Here is a 16,146-nt window from a genome sequence, read left to right on the forward strand (position 1 = left end):
CCGCCCCCCCCCCCCCCCAGTGTAAACCTACAGGATAGCTTTGAAAGAAACACTAAAAACTGCTAAAAAATTTGTATTGCCAAGTTTCCAGGTATTCTTTAGATGTACCCATCGTCTGTTTACGGTATTAATATGACAAGCTGAGAGGGGCTTCATAGCAACAGATGATTAAAAAACCCCAAAGCTATCCATCAGATATCTACCCATCAGATATCTACACAGAATTTAAAGGTGGTTTTCTTTTTTAAGTTGTTGTCTATTCCAAAGTGTTCACAATGTAACGAGTGTGAATAACTCCACAGCAGAAGTTTTTTCAAGCATGTTCCTTCCGATTGTTTTCCAATAGGAGCTGATTTGGCTCAGGTCTATTCACACGGTGTGGTTTTGTTCCCTAATTGAAGCATCAAGTCAGATTATGCTTCTGAACCCTTACAAGCAGCAAATTAGTCTATTCCAAAAAAAATAAAAAATCTCTTAATACTTGCTCAAAAGGTTTGCTTCCATGGCTATGCTTAAGCAGGGCAAGTCTGGAGGCACCTGGCAATAGGCTTTTGCAACTGTAGCCTCCTCTTGACAGTCAAGGAAAGACATTTTCATGCAAGCATAAAATCACAGGACAGCGTGGTGGTGCTCTGCCCAACAGGCATCACAAGTGCCCAGCAGGGCTCAGACCCCGCCAACCAGCGATGCTGACCGCTCCGACAATCTGGCAAGGTACCAGGCAAAGTTTGGCTTCAGATCACTGGTTGCAGTGGAAAAATTAAATTTAAAAAAAAAAAAATTAAAAAGAAAGATTTTCCCCTCCTCTGCATGCACACCCTGCCTGATGCTGCTGCGGTGCAGGGGAGGAGCAGGCAGCAGCTTGCACCCACACCACCATGCTCAGTCTGGGTGCTGATCGCTTTGGTGGTGCCCGAGGCCAGGGTGAGGGGACCAGCGCAGGTTGGTATTGCTGGGACAAGAGCCCCACGGGCAGCATCCCACAGAACCCATATTCAAGCCTGCTGGAAAGCCACATTAACCCATAGCCTGCACACTGTGGGAGGCATTTACAGAAAGGGAGGATAGTGTCAGCCTGACCTTCCACTGTCCGGCGTGGAAATGAAAAAAAAAACCAATAAAAAAATAACAACCCCCACAAAAGCCCAGCCCAGGCCTCTGAGAAATGAATAGGACAAAATGAATGGATGTCATTGTCTATCATGATCTGCCAGCCCTTTAACTAGAAGTTAATAAAGCTGAGAGGGAGAAAGATGAAACAATGAGCAGTTTTGAAATAACACCCTCATTTTGCATCCGGTGTATTCCAAATAACTGCCTTTCTAAAGCATACACTCAATATCCTGCGCTCCATAGAACAGGCTCAAAAAAGTGATTTTCTCCATCTTCCTCACTGCATTCATTAGGAACCCCTGGAAGAAACCCAAGTCCCCATTTCCCCTTGTCCTCCACCGCTCTTTGGGCACCAGGTAGCCCAGGGCAGGCCCAGCTCTCCCCCACTAGTGCCACCACTCTCCAGGTCCCCAGTTGTCACCACCCAAAGGTCATCCCCGCTGCAGCAGGGCCCAACACACGTGGCCCGATCAGGCCCCCCAGCCTGGCTGGTGTCCCCATCCGCAGCCTGAGGGTCAATGCCCTGCGATCCAGGCTCTGTTTCACGTACAGAATGAGGAAACTGCTGCCTTTTCCTTGGAGAGGAGATGCAGCCTGGAGGGGAGCAGCGTGCAGTCTCCGAAAATGCCTCATAAACCCAAATTAGAGCCCGAAAGGCTGCCAAAGGCTGCCCAGCCTTCACATTTCTTCTTGTGGTCGTGCAGATCTGACCACATACTCAAGCTCCCTATTTTCTTTACTGTTCCATTTCGTGCTGCATTTCCTCCATCCAACTTATCTCCTGATGTCACCGCCTTACCAAGGGCTGATCACACTGTTCCAAGTTTCCTCTCCTCATCCAAATCAAATAATCTGCTAATAACCAAGCTAAAGGGCTGGCTTTTTCCTATAGAAGTTATTTTTCAATGACATATGTGTGAACCATAAGGGATAGTTTAAAAACAGATTCTCCCTCATTACAAGCTGCGGCACAGCACATCGCGGCGTTGCTCTTTTGTGTCTTCCCGCTCCGCGCTGAACGATGCCGTTTCCTGGCTCTGGTTTCACGTTGATTTATTTCCCTTTCATCTATGGAAAATTAGGAACGAGATCAGCTTCTGCTGGCTGCGCCGCCCACACGAAGATGGATACGCCAGCGTATTGTAAGGGGGACTCTCTCACAGTGGAAAATATGTAGTAAAGCGAAGCTCTTGGCTTAAGTTACACATTTGAAAACTCGCTGTTGGAGCTGCATTGAAGCAAAGTGGAGGTAGTTGCTCAGTTTTTACTCAGCCCTGTATAAAAGGGGGCACAGTGTCTGCCTGGGAGGTGTTGGTCCCAATGATCCAGAAAAGCTTTGGGCTTCATTCCCACCCCTGGCTACAATGGAGGTGGGGGATGCCAAGGGAAAGAGAGGGTCTAGGGAAGGTGGTGAACAGTCAAGAGAGACTTGAGGAGCAGCCAGTCTTGGGACAGAAAAGGAGGCGGCTGCAGGGAAGAAATCCAACCCAAGGTCTCCAAACATTTAGCCATCCGTGATGGTCGAAGAGCAGATGACATTTTGCAGCTCCACCAGCCACTTCATACCGCTGCTACAAGGGCAGGGAGAGCAGCCGGGGGCAGCCCCATGCTGCTGCTCTGTGAATTTCCTATCCTTTCCCCTCCTCACTCCCTAAACACTTCCCAAACTCCAGTACAAAACCCCAGGCCAGCCCTCAGACAGCTCCAAAGCCCACTGCTCATTTTGGAAAGCCTCAGCCTGCCCCCCCCCCCCCCCCCCCCCCCCCAGTCTGGGCTCACTTCCATCACCAAAGGGTGGCTTTTTGCTTCCAGCATCACGTCAGGGCTTCCTGCTCCCATCTCACAACAGCTGGAGCTCTTCTGGGTACTAAGGTACCCAAAACTGCACATCCCTTGGTTTTACTCTTTTTTTTTTTTCTCTTTTCTTTTCTTTCCCTCATAGCTGAATTAACCTGCAAGCTGAGCTGTCATTTTCTCAGCCCCACAGACAGGCTTTTCCATCCCTTGGCTGCCACAACACCAAGATCCACCCTAAGGTTTTACCCTCAGCCCTCTCTCCACACATTTCGCTTCAGTGGCTAAAGCACTGTCTGTTTGAGCAGACGACCTCCTGAACCACAGCCAATACGTGGCTACGTGTGGAGAAAATAAGCCCACGGTTAGAGACTTTTTTCTGTGTTCTTGGAGGGAATAGAAAACACACATACATACAAATACACCAATCCCATCCAATATTCTGCACAACTCATTAGGAATACCCTCTTCCAGCTTCCGTCCCTAGGGTGATGCATTTATTGTGAACATATACATTCGATCCCGCTCTGCTCTTTCAAAGTAAGTAGTACACCTGCACACTGGGGATGTCTGGAGTGGGCTAGGATTTTCCTTTGGGCTTTGGCAAGCAGCCCAGACTGCCTCAAAAAAAAAAAAAAAAAAGAAAAAAAAAGAAAAAAAAGAAAAAAAGACCTCACCATGTGTAAGGAACATGTGTTTCATTTGTTCGTACCTAAATGACAAGGGAATGGGTTGAATGCAAAGTCAACTAAGACTCTAACTTAGGATGTTATGTTTCTATGTTGGGTCTACTCTGTCCTCGCTGCAAGGAGAGGCTATGTGCATAAAAAACGAGCTTAGAGAAGCGACAGACTTCAAAGAGTTGTCCCACAAAGATGAGACAGAAGCAATAAAGACCTAAATTTCAAAGAAACAGCTTGATCACTGCCAGGTCAACAAGAACACAAGCCCACCCCCCTGCCTGACCAGTTTGTTGCAGAGCTTAATGCTTCACCATCCTCTTCCTCGGTTCGGTGGTTCTCCCGTGAGTTTGGCTCAGATGAGCCTGTACTTCCTAAAACAGTTTGCTGCAACAATGCAAATCAACCAAGCTTTTTGTCTATAGAAGAGGGATTTTTCCTGTCTCCGGGATTCTGTTCCAGAAATTCACTTTTATGCAAGTAAGGCTAATTGGTGTGTCACCTCCCACACAGAACAAGGTTCCCAAATTAGCGGGGAAGGGGAAACATGCACCGATCCGGGCCGGTGGCACGCTATCGTACTCTGTTCTCAATAATCACTTTTCCATATTGCATAGCAATGCTGCCAATGAAGTTCAGCTGGAAGCTTCTCCCCAGTAGCATGAGCGTTTGGCTTTCCCCCCATGCTCAAGTTGAGGAAAATCACCTTCCCCAAACATGTCCAGCTCTCCTCTTCAGTACCTTTCTAATGCACTCTGGGTCCCTTTGTTGCGCCTTTTCTGCTCCTGAAGACCTGTCCTGCTGCCTGCTCCCTGCAGACATCCGTGTCCACAACGCCGCTGCAAACCTTGGCATGATGTCACTGGAGAGGAGCAGGTTTCCAGCATTACATCACCCTGTCTGGGCTCGGCCATCAGCCTCCTGCACCTCAGAGTTTCCATGGAAGAAACCAAGCCCCCTCCTTCTTCCTCCCAGTATCCAAGGCGGGGGAAGCAAACTACAAATGAAGCCATCAGCTGAAAGAGTAATGACACTACACCTAACAGCATCCATCACGTGTGGTGAGCCTGCCTGGGCTGCTCCCTGCCACCATTTAAATATCAAACTCTGCCAGGTGACAGTCAGAAACAACCAGACACAACTCTGCTCCCCAAACCCCACAATCCCTGCGGCGGATGGAAATTCTTTTGTAGGATGAGATTTGCTTTCCAGGACCACTCCGTTTTCCTCCTTAGCAGTTCCAAGCATTTACCCCACTCTGCAGGAGGTATCCCAGGCCAGAGTAAGTTGAGCAAGAGCCTACCTGTCCTCTCTGTGCCATGGCCCACGACAGCAGTGACGGAGAGCATGGTATTGCTCAGCATCTCTCCCCAATGACAGTTCCTCTCAGTTCCCACCCAGCGTCCCTGCCCACCCCACCCCCCACCCCACCCCCAGAATGCAAAAGCTCATCCCAACCAACTAGCATGCAGGAGTCCCCAGTAAGGCAACCATCAGGCTCCAAACTGCCTATTTGGACCATAATAACAAAAAAAATTGTTTATTCCCCACTTTGCCAGCCCCTGGAGCCATGGCACATCACTGCTATTGAAGTGACTATCCAGGAGCAGGCAGGGAAGCCAGTGGTTCCTCAGACCAGGGTGCGGTCCCATGTCCTTCACTGGCCGTTAATCCTGGATTTTAATGCCTAAGTGCCCCATGTCGGCAGCATTCACCATGCTCTGCTAACAAAATTGTGATGAGGAACCCCTCCAGAAGAAATCACTGGGGGCTGGATGCCTTTTCCCATTTACTATCCTGCACGCAGGCTCACGATGGGTGAGCAGGGCTCCCTGCAAACTGCATCTCACCACCAGGTTCCTCGGGGTGCTCTGATGCTACCAGCGCTTGAGAGACTCAGCCTGTACCTGAGACAATTACACATTAAACAGGCTAAGCGGCATGCCTGCCCACAGGTACTGCACAAATGGGACTGCGCAGTGAAGCATCTATTAAAAAGCCCTTACAGTGACACCGAAAGGGCTAAAACCCCTTTTCTAGGCTAACGGGACACACCAGCGCCGAGGCCAGGACAGGCAGCCAGGCACACCGCTATTACACACTGCCCGGCTTCCTGGGATTCTGCTTTCTCCCCATCTCCTTCCATGCAGAATCAAAAAAAAACCAAACCAAAAGCCTAAGAATAATCTCCTTAACAATGCTGTTAAGGCAACCTGCATCAGAAAACAGTCTGCAAAGAAAAGAGGAGGTCCAAAAATCAGTGTGCAAAGCACCGTGACTCTCCTTTGCTGGTAACAGCTTCATTTAAATCACCTTTTACTCTTCCCTTCTGAGAAGCAATGCAGATACGAAGCCCTGGTATATGCATCTGGGCACATCCTCTGCTGGACACAGGAATACAGAGTGCTTTGGATAACTACAGCTTCCCCTTAGCACCACCTCACACAAGATCAGCAGGGCATAAGGGCCACTCCACCTTATTTTTTTTAATTACAGCACACCCCACATGCCCCTGATTGCAGAGGTCGGGGGAGGATTACTCATATTAACTCACACAGGTGTCAAAAAGAACCCCAGACCCCCAGCAGCCAAAGCCCATCAGGCACAAGGTAATGCTGTAAGTTAGAAGCAGCCTCCACCCAAAGGCACCCTTTGCCTTGGGGGTACTGCACAGCACCCATCCCTAGGCGAAACGTCTTGCAGGAGGACCCAGGAGGTCTTGACTCTGGACAAACTGCAAGAAGCTCTACAACCATGCAGCTTCCTAGGCTGATGTTTTAACTTGGCGATATTACAAGATAAATGATGCACTGCATAACCGTTAGACATCAATAAAAGTACTTTTATGATCTGTTTGAACAATAAAGCATGTCTACCTGCACGCTGTGTGCTATCAGAGGCCTGAAGGCATTTGATACCAGCAAACTGCAGTAATTACCTACATATGCCAATGCACAGTTTCTTTCAGTTTATGAAGTTTACCACTGACCAAAAGAACCCATCCCCACCCCACGCCCCAAAATCAAGAAAAGTTAGAAGCATTAAATATATGTATTTTGTAATCATGACTAATAAGGCTACATCATTACAGGCAACCCTGACCTAGTCACAAAGCTTGACTGCAGTCCAGATGGCTAAACTGGCAATTACCCGGCAAATCTAAATGAAAAACAAGAGTTTCAGCTAAGTGTATGCAAACAATTAATCTGATGTTTCCACGCAAACTCTCACTTTCCTTGCTGGCACCTGACAGTGAGAGGTCAGATGAAATGGTGTCAGTTTAGGGTTGAAATGAAACGACCTGAAGCACAGACTTAACTTTTACAAGCTGTTTTGCAATTCTTATTCTGGATCCAGTCCTGCCCCTCCCTCGGTACAGACACACTGATAAAACCAGATGACGTCCCTGGGCACCTGTGTAAGACGATGCTGTGCGTGAGACTTTGCCAACTCGAGCCAAATATCACATTTGGGTTTTGATTAGACTGACTGCATTGCTTGGACTCTAGCACAAATATCTCACTATTAATTGCAAACCCATCCAGAGGAATAATCTTCAATAATTGTAGACATTTTCTAGGCAGCATTGCTCTTCTGGAAGAACCTGGTTCTCTGATTTAATCCATATGTCTCAAGTGCACCGTTTTGCTCAAGAGGATCCCTTTGAAAAAAAACAAAAGCTGAAGAAATGACGAGAAAACCAGTGACTAAATGGAGAATTATTAGGAGACTGGGGAAAGCTACAGACATCTTCAATAAAGAACCCTAATGCTGGCTCAGAATGTTTTATTTTCCATCATCTCACACCATGGTATATGCTGGTGGTGTAAAACATTGACTCTTTGCACTCCCTGAAATGCTCTACAGCAAAAGAGGTGAAATCAGATTTGGCAGGACCAGGAAAGCAGGCAGCCAGAACTGTAAATTAGCTTCTTTCAGCAGTCTGCCGAGGTAGGGAAAAATACACGGGAGCATGGATCTGTGGCGCATCTTGACAGAGAAATTCACCTTAGTAAAAAAAAAACAACAACTAATTAATTAAAACAAATTGCTTTTTGAAGGTTAACAAAAACTTAATAAGCACGAGCTCTGCCCAGTTCTTTCCTGACCCTCTGGGCTAAGCCCAGGTCTTGCAGAACATGATGGGTTCCATGCCACGCTCATGAGAAGCCTCACTGAGCTCAGCGAGGCCATTATGATGGTTTAAAGATATTGGGGACCTTGGTGCTTCCTCCTGTACACAAGTAAGTGTTCCCTCACATTTCACACCTCGGCACTGCTGTTTATATTTGCACAAGACCCCCCTGGCAGCAGGAACAGCCAAGACAGCTGTGCCAAAGCAAGCTTGCATCTAGATGTGACTCAGGCATGGATTCAGCCCCGAGGTTCCCATGGTATGTTTGTCCCTGTGAGCTCAGAAGTCTGCAAATTTTGCAGTTACCACCAGTTTGCCTTGCCCAGCCTCCCACAGTAGTAGACAGAGGCTATGTGACATGCTTACAGCAGATCTGCCTGCAAGAACGGGCTCCTAAATTTTTCCATGCTCAAACACCAAAAAAAATACCCTAAGATGCACCTACATGTATAGGAACCTATTTTCATTTGTACACCATTCACTAAAGCAAAAGCTATTGATGATAATCTTATAACCTCAGAGGTGTCTGAGAAAAATAACATGCAGAAACTTTAAAAATTGGAGCACTTTCCAGAGCTGGAAATGCTACAGCCAAGAGCATGGGAAGGGAGGGTGAAAAGCCTGACAATAGTGAAATGAAATCTGGGATTATCAACCGCAGTGATAATTGTTCTTTAAGTGTAAACAAGGCAGAAGATGAAAAGAGAGTTGGCATTTCAACCCAAGAGCAACACAGCACCTGAACGGCCCCAATGTCTCTGCTAAGAGCATTGAAGCGTCTATTCTGCTTTGTCTTGTTGCGCCTTGAAACATTCAACAGCCCTAAGAGCACCTCTGGCACCTTGCCCAGGCTTTCTGGCTCATCCCGGCACAAATTGCTTTCCCTCCATTTCTGGATGTCTTGATTTCACCAGTGGTCTTCAAAAACACAAAGGAGGAAAGAAAATAAAAAGCACCATCCTTTCAGCATCATCAAAACCCCAGCAGCCCACCGTATCTCAACCCAGGACAAGCTCTGGCACAAACTAACAACAAATAATTTGTCAGCCCCTCAGGGTTTCATGGTGGTGGCAGGATGGTGTCTGCAGGTGTCTGGGACCCTCTCATTTTGCACCATGTTTGGCAGGATCAGAGGAAACCACTTAGTTTTACAGTACCAGCTAGAGCAATGAGACACAGTTACGGCACTCAGCTGGGCAAAATAAGCTCCTCTTGTCTCCAAAGGAGCCAGCAGAAAAGGACATAAAGCTTGAAAAGCAATACAGACATGCACTGAGCTTTTCCACTTATGGGAAAACTAATATCATCTACACCAATACCAGACACCGCTGCGAACCAATGTTATTTCCAGAGGGTCAAAACACCAGTTACCTTGTGGGACAGTGCTGCAAGATTTTAAACGGGTGAACCAAGTATAATTTACATCAAATGGACTTGCCTGTTGTTAGGGTGTCCTCTGCAATTTTACCAAAACACCCACACCACAATTTTAATGATGCCATGGCCAGCTCTGCCAGCCAGGTGCACACTGTCAGCACAGCAGCCTCACGCAATAGCCTCTTCCTGACAGATCAGAAGACAAAATGGGATATCTAGCAGAAATATGAAATACGTCACCATCTGGGACTTTGGCAAGATCTGAACAAATTTCATTTTGTTCATCAGCCCATCGCTGTGAAGCGCTGGTCTACAGAGTAATGCTGAGCAGTAGAACAGGGTTGGACCACACAATACTGCAAGAACTAAACTTCTTTCCATGGGACTACATGATATGCTTCAAAAGACCATCACAAAGGGGTGAAGTTCACCTAATGCAGCCCAGAGACAGTAACATTTACCTGCCACAGACACTGTGCAGCACTTTCCACGCATAAAGGTCCTCCAGCTGTGGGTTATGGGATTTCTCAGTTCACTGCTGTAATACAGCCTCTTCCAGGACTGAAACGCAGCCCAGTGACCTTACTGAGCCAGGGTCTGAACTTTGTTTCAACCCACATCTGCTAACCCAGAACTTCTCCAGCCCAGAGCCAGCTGAACTGCTTTTCCACCAGACCACCACGGCAAACAGCAGGTTGGAAAAAGCCACCCCATGGGGAGGTACCATCCCTGTGGTCCTGGGACACGGTGGCCAAATGGATTATGTGAGCTTCATGCCGTTGTGGCTAAAGATGTCAGAATTTTGTCAGGCTTTGGCTAGGGGTGGGAGAGAGACCGTATGCAAGGCTGACTGCTCACTGTGAGGGAAGGAGCAAGCCCCAAGGAGTTAGATGCTGTCCCCTGACCCCAGTGACAAGTTGTGCACGGAGCAGAAATTCCTTGGCATGAGCATCCTTCACGGACAATCTCAGATGAAAGCCCACAAAGCACCCCAATAGCCTACAGCCAAGTTTGATGGGTGCAACGTGCAGCAGAAGCATACTTACAACAGCCAAGTAAACCCTCGGGCAGGCAAAGTGTTGGCCTGACAGTTGCTCAACTTATTCTCGGCTCTTCTTACACCAGCACAGGCTAACAGGGATCAGCCCAAGCAAAGGCTGACAGCTCAGCTCTGGGATCCACACCCTGCTGCCAGCAGGGACGGGCTCACAGCTCCAGTTTCTCGTTACCCGTGCAAGAACTGATAGGGTCCTGCACAAAAAGGTGACTCCTGCAATGACCACAGGCACTAGGCAGCTCCTGAGGCGCATCGCTGCAGAGTGGAGGCAGGAGCGGGGTCATCACATCCCTGGGATTTTTTTGGAAAGTCTCCCTGGGTTTCAAGCAGAAGATGCTTTGCTTTCTGGGAAAGGGACTTTCCCAAACTTCATCCTCTCTCTGTTCCTACGCCTAACCATTAGACTGTGCTAGGACTTTGTTTCTAATGCATGTTTAAAAAAAGCACATCAAAAGAAACAGTTAATCCCTCTAAAAATGAGATAACATTCACATGTCTTCTAACTTCCTTCCAGCACTGCTACAGCCACAGGAACGCTGCTTACTACAGCCTGCAAGCAGACAGAAAGTGTTTATCCCGCACCATGGGCTATTTCTTTTCTCCCCCTCCCCTGCAAAAAGCCCTTTGCTGTCTCACAACAGCATCCTCTCAGTCACAGCTTGAAGCCGGCCACCACTTCCCAACCCCGGCGTGAGAGCCTGTCCTGACATTTGTAAACTTCTGTTTTGAACAACAGCTCAGCACAAAACTTAACTTGTATAACCTAGGCTCCGGGCTTGGCCCCTTTTCAAACCTACCCAGCATTCCCCCAGCCGTACAGAGATCTCCACACAGCCTCCGAACTAATTGAATTTTAATGAGAGGAAGTAGGGTTTTTTTTCCACTGGAAGAATGTTGTGCTAGAGAAATATTTTGAAACTCCTCTAACCTTCCCTGCCAGGCTTTTTCTGCAGCAGAGCACGAGCGAGGGAGTCCCCATCGGGGCACTCGAGGGACGAATGCAGCAGGGCTGCTCCACTTGTGACCCCAGCTAGACCCCCGAGCTTGAATAATTACATTTTTCAAAACAAAACAAAAAGCGTTTGGGGTTTTATTTGATTTCAGCCCTGACAAGGAAGAGTGAACTCCCACTACTTACAGCTCTCGCTGATTCGTGCTGAGGCACAGCCCGTCCCAGCCCTCCCACCCCACTCCCAGCTAAACTGGGTTATTTTCATTTCCAGCAAAAAAAGCAACAAACATGTAAGAGCCGGGCAACTCCACAGGTCCCAAAAAGACCTGGGGAACATCTTGTTAGCTAACGTTTGCAGAGCAGTCGCCTGCAGGATGCAACGGCTTCATCTCATCATTGTGCATTCAGTCCAAAAATTATCAGCTTTCCAGGAAAACCTAACTTTAACAGTTTACACACATTTCTCACTGTTTTGAGCCACAATTTTCCCCTATAGAGAAATGGGTTTGCTTGGTTCTGCTTAGGCTTGCAGAAAGAAGAAAGGAAGGGCCAGAGGAAATAAAGTTGCTGAGATATGAAGGAAATTAGGTTATAGTCCACTGTCTTCATGAAACCTATTAATTACATTCATGTAAAGCTGCTGGTATCTTGATTAGCCTGTGTGTGGATATGCCGAAAACCCTCTTTGCCTGATGAGCATTACAAAAGAAAAAAGGGCAAATACCAGAACTAGAGGTGGCTTTTTATACACATGCTGCACAGCATCAGTACATAAAAGATAGAGGAAAAAACATACTTGGTAATTGTCCAGTTCTCCGTAAGCGCCTGCAATGATCTTGTAACTACATCCCGTACCCAGGACGGGCTCCAGTGGAGGGGAACACCTGCTCTGTTTTACCCCACCTCCCAGGACTGAGGAGGTTTCACAAGCCCTCTGAGCTGGTACCCCCCAGACAAGTCCTTTTCAGCAGGGGAGCTGTGGCCAGCCCCATGGGATGGGCTGACAGCAGAGCTGGGAGAGCTCTGCCACCCGTAAATGTGCATCCCCTTGCCTGGCAGGGGGATCAGCGGTCCTAAATTCAGGTGAGCGCTAAAAGCCACCCCGGAACATCTCAAGCTTCAGGAGCAGTTTTGGAAACGGTGTTACTTTGCAAAAGGAAGTAGTCTAAAGTGCAGGTTTCTTATCCAGTTTGGATGTGCTACAAGATCTTTAAGTGGCTCCCCAATTTATATAACAACTCCACTTAAAATAAGGCAACCAGTGCTGAGATTTTTGGCAGAATGTCCCACACTTGCAAAAGACACTCCAGTGCCCATTAAACCCAGCTTTTACTTTCCGTTTTAATTGTTAAACTTCCCAGGGAATGTCTATTAATTGAATACAATTTAGAGATTCAGCTCTAACTCTGTAACTGGGATTTTGGCAGCAAGGGTCAGCCCATGCATTCTTGCTCTGTTTACAGCAGACCAGCTCCCAGATGTTGGTAATGCTAAACAGACTGGAACCCTCCTCCCGAGCAACAGCAAAATGCAGACGAGAGCTGGCTTCGCTATGGCTGTAATTATCCACTGATAAGAGATGTTCCCCATCCCTTGCTGGGTCAGGGAGGCCCATGAGATACAGCTCTTCCTCCACATAAATGCAATAAAAGTAAGGAGATGGAGATTAATAGGTCTGAGTTTACACTTCACTGCACTGGTGCTGATTTCAGGGAAGCAATTCTACCTTGCAAGAAAGACCAGAGACAAGATTCTTATATACTTGAAAGCCTCAGAAGTGCAGCAGACCACAGAAGTTGAGATTGCTAGTGAAATATATGTATTAAACTAGTTGCTGAACTACGGGAAGACTACCATATGTACCTTGTCTATAAATAATCCTCTCTCTCTTTGCTTAAATCAGAAGAGCTCATGGGAACATGCCACCCATCACGATTTTGGTTTGCTTTTTAAAAGCAGTTGCTGCGTGGGAGGTGACAGGGCTGCCAAACAAGCTGTCGAGGAGAGTCCCCTTATGTCATGGTGCAAGAAACCAAGAATCAATGGCCAAGGCATGGGAAAAGAGCAAATTCCAACAGCCCCAGGGAGAGCTGTGACTTGCAGGGGAGCTTCTTTCCTCAGCCTTCATTTACTGCCCCTGCAACTTTATCCAGATCATAACACAGGGATGAATGAAAACCTCATGAGCCCTTCCCATGCTACATGAGCCGAGACCACAACAGCTACAGACCTACAAAATCCCAGGGCAGGAGCTGGTCTAGAACCAGTGCAAGGGCATAAAAGCAGAGGAGCTCACTCCAGTCAGTCATCTGGCCCACTGCTTTCATCACTACTGCAGAAAATATTTACCTAGTCAAAACAAAAACTAAAAATAAAATAATATTAAAAAATTCAGATTACATACCATGGTGTTCTGTTACGCAAAAATCCAATACTAGTTTCAAAAGATGAGCTGTAAATACCTCATCAGCCAGAACCCAGCTCATCATCTCTGTGGAACATCTTCAGACCTGCTCATTGTCATGACTTACCTCAAAGACTTCCTCATCCAATATCCTTGTTCCAAATACAATGATGCCATTGACGTCAATGATGGGATGGTCACTTCGGTCCAAGAACTTGGTTATCTTCTTTTTACAGTCCAGAATCAAGGTGACATTTTTCTTCTGCACGCTGATAGCTACTCTGTGCCACCTAGAAGAATACAGTCCACAAATGTATTAAACAGAGCCTTGGGCTTTCAAGAACAAGGTAATGACTGCACAACAGTGAAGCTTTCATAAAGCGATATTCTGCAAACCTTCATGCCAGCCATCGTCTGCAAACATGTGAAAATCATCCTTGGGCAGACCCTAAAGATTGCATTAGAAATAGAAAGGCTGTATTGACAGATGATGCCATTCACTTCTCATCCCTCCAAAACAGGTAGGAGGGTGCCAGTTCTGGCTTCAACAAGAGGCAGAAGAAAGAAACCACACCAGTAACTCCCTGCCTATCCCCCTTTTTCCACCCTCCTTAAGTCCTGCAAAAAATTCAGTGTGGATTTTGCAAGACAAACTGATTTCTTAAGGCCCTTTGCAGCACAAGTCAGCAGTATTCCTGCCTCTCCACAAGTGTCAAGACAATTTGTACTGACCGGTGATTCACACCTTTTATACGTGCAGCATATATTCACCGGAGGGCAAAGCTCAAGAACGGGACACTGGGCAGCAGTCAAGTGTGTATGTACATTTATATATGCACGACTCCTATTTTACACAGTTTGCAACATGCTGGCATTGACATAAACAAAGTACCGTTTTTTTTTTCCTTTGTGCACAAAATTTCACTTACTTGCCATCTGCTAGGTTAATGCCTCTAAAGAGAGGATAGTCTTCTGGGCCTGGCTTTCCTGTATGGTCTTCATACAGGAATACAGGAGATCTACCCAACTCCACACCAATTTGCTGGATCCCTTGCTCATTGTAAATTGAGATCAAGAAGGACTGACCTCCTTTCTTCGCTTTTACAGTGGTTAGAATGGAGAAGTCCTCTGGGAATGGGGAAGCTGGAGTGGAAAAGCAAAGAGGTTAGTCAGGTTTTCCTTGAAAATTAAACCTTACAGAAACAGCCCTGTTGTCTAATAACCCATGGGGAGACCTCTGGTTTCTCTCTCCAGATGCATGCACATCTGCAACCCTAAGAATTTATACAGGGTGGCATCTTAGTTGCCAGGTGAAGATCTGGCTTTCCCCCAAAGCCTATTGTGATACAGCGTTGGGATGAGCTGCAACCCGAAGTAGACTACACCAGCAAAGCTGGTGTAAAGCAGCGTCCTCCAAGGTCTACCTGCTCTAATGGCACGTTACAAACCCAAGCACAGAACTCAGCATCTCTAAGGATCATTCGTTTATGATAAGAAAGCCTTTTCCCAGCCCTTACTGCGACCTGGCCCAGTGCCAAAAGCCATCCCACATTTGAACTTGTGAGCAAAGGATGGCAAGGGGTCTAGTGTTTTGGGATCAGCCCATAGAGCTGGGGAAAGAGACATTCTGAAAAAGCTGTCCATTTACATCTGTATTATTTGCACCTAAGCCTTCCTTAGTATGCTCTAGAGCTTTTTATGAGACACGGCAAAAAACTTTTTGTTGTATACCATGAGGTTCCCAAATTAACTTAAGATGTCAGAGGGATGGAGGAAATTAAGCATCCTGTGCCATTTAGGCACACACAATATTGAAGGGTTTTATTTAAGGAGTAGGGAAGTTGCATCAGGTTTTGCCTATTCCAGACAAGAACAGAGCATTCTGTGGCTTTGGCTTTCAGGGGTGGTGCAGACACAAGAATCTGAACACAGAAATAAATCTGGCAAATAATTTGTCTGCCTATTAAAAAGCATGTAACAAATTTCCCAGCTTTTTCTCCACTCAGGAAAGCAACCCTGTCTGATGTCAGGTGACTCCTGTCTGTAGTTTGGCAAGGTTTGGAGGATTAAAGCAAATAAAGTATGGAGCGGTACTGTCAGTACAGAGGCAAAGCTCTGTGCAGCAGAAGGGTCAATCCCCTGCGACACCAGACAAATACATTTTAAATTTCAGGTCAATATGGGCATCAAGTCACACCCTGTGCAGCATATAACTCCCCTGCTTGGGTTTTCGCTGCCATTCGGACTGGAAAGACAAATCCAAATAGAAAAGCCTGGATGCATATCCCAAACAGAACATCTTAAAAACACCAGAAGTATTGGTAAAGGAGCTTTCTTGATCAAATTATTGGAAACAGCACCCATTGAAACAGAGGGTACATACAGCCCATAACCTCCTCGATGCTGGATGTCAGCAGCGTGAGACTTGCAGGCTATCTTTCCTTTAAGGTCCAGGCTTTCAAAAACAAGGATTGCATTGTACCCCTGGGTATCGGCTTGAGAAATCTTAAACCATGGCGGGGCAGAGTAAAGTGGGGCAGCCCCGCCACGGGCGCAGTGGGGTGTGTGCCGGGACTGTCCACATGTGTGGCAGCCGGCAGCACGCAGGGAAGGGAACACCACAACGGAGCAGTT

At 47.0% G+C, this 16,146-nt stretch overlaps 1 protein-coding gene across 2 annotated transcripts in view; it reads right to left on the reverse strand.

The window, feature by feature from the left end:
• COL5A1 (collagen type V alpha 1 chain) overlaps positions 1-16,146 on the reverse strand; it is a 159,134-nt gene that overhangs the window by 100,088 nt on the left and 42,900 nt on the right. For both annotated transcript variants that reach the window (XM_040606337.1, XM_040606336.1), the window contains exons 3-4: positions 14,442-14,655; positions 13,640-13,802 (exon numbers count right to left, since the gene is read on the reverse strand). In XM_040606337.1, the coding sequence (XP_040462271.1) occupies positions 13,640-13,802; positions 14,442-14,655 (377 nt within the window). The remainder of the gene's footprint in view (positions 1-13,639; positions 13,803-14,441; positions 14,656-16,146) is intronic.

Source organism: Falco naumanni, chromosome 9, assembly GCF_017639655.2.
Source record: "Falco naumanni isolate bFalNau1 chromosome 9, bFalNau1.pat, whole genome shotgun sequence".
Classification (NCBI taxonomy): domain Eukaryota; kingdom Metazoa; phylum Chordata; class Aves; order Falconiformes; family Falconidae; genus Falco; species Falco naumanni.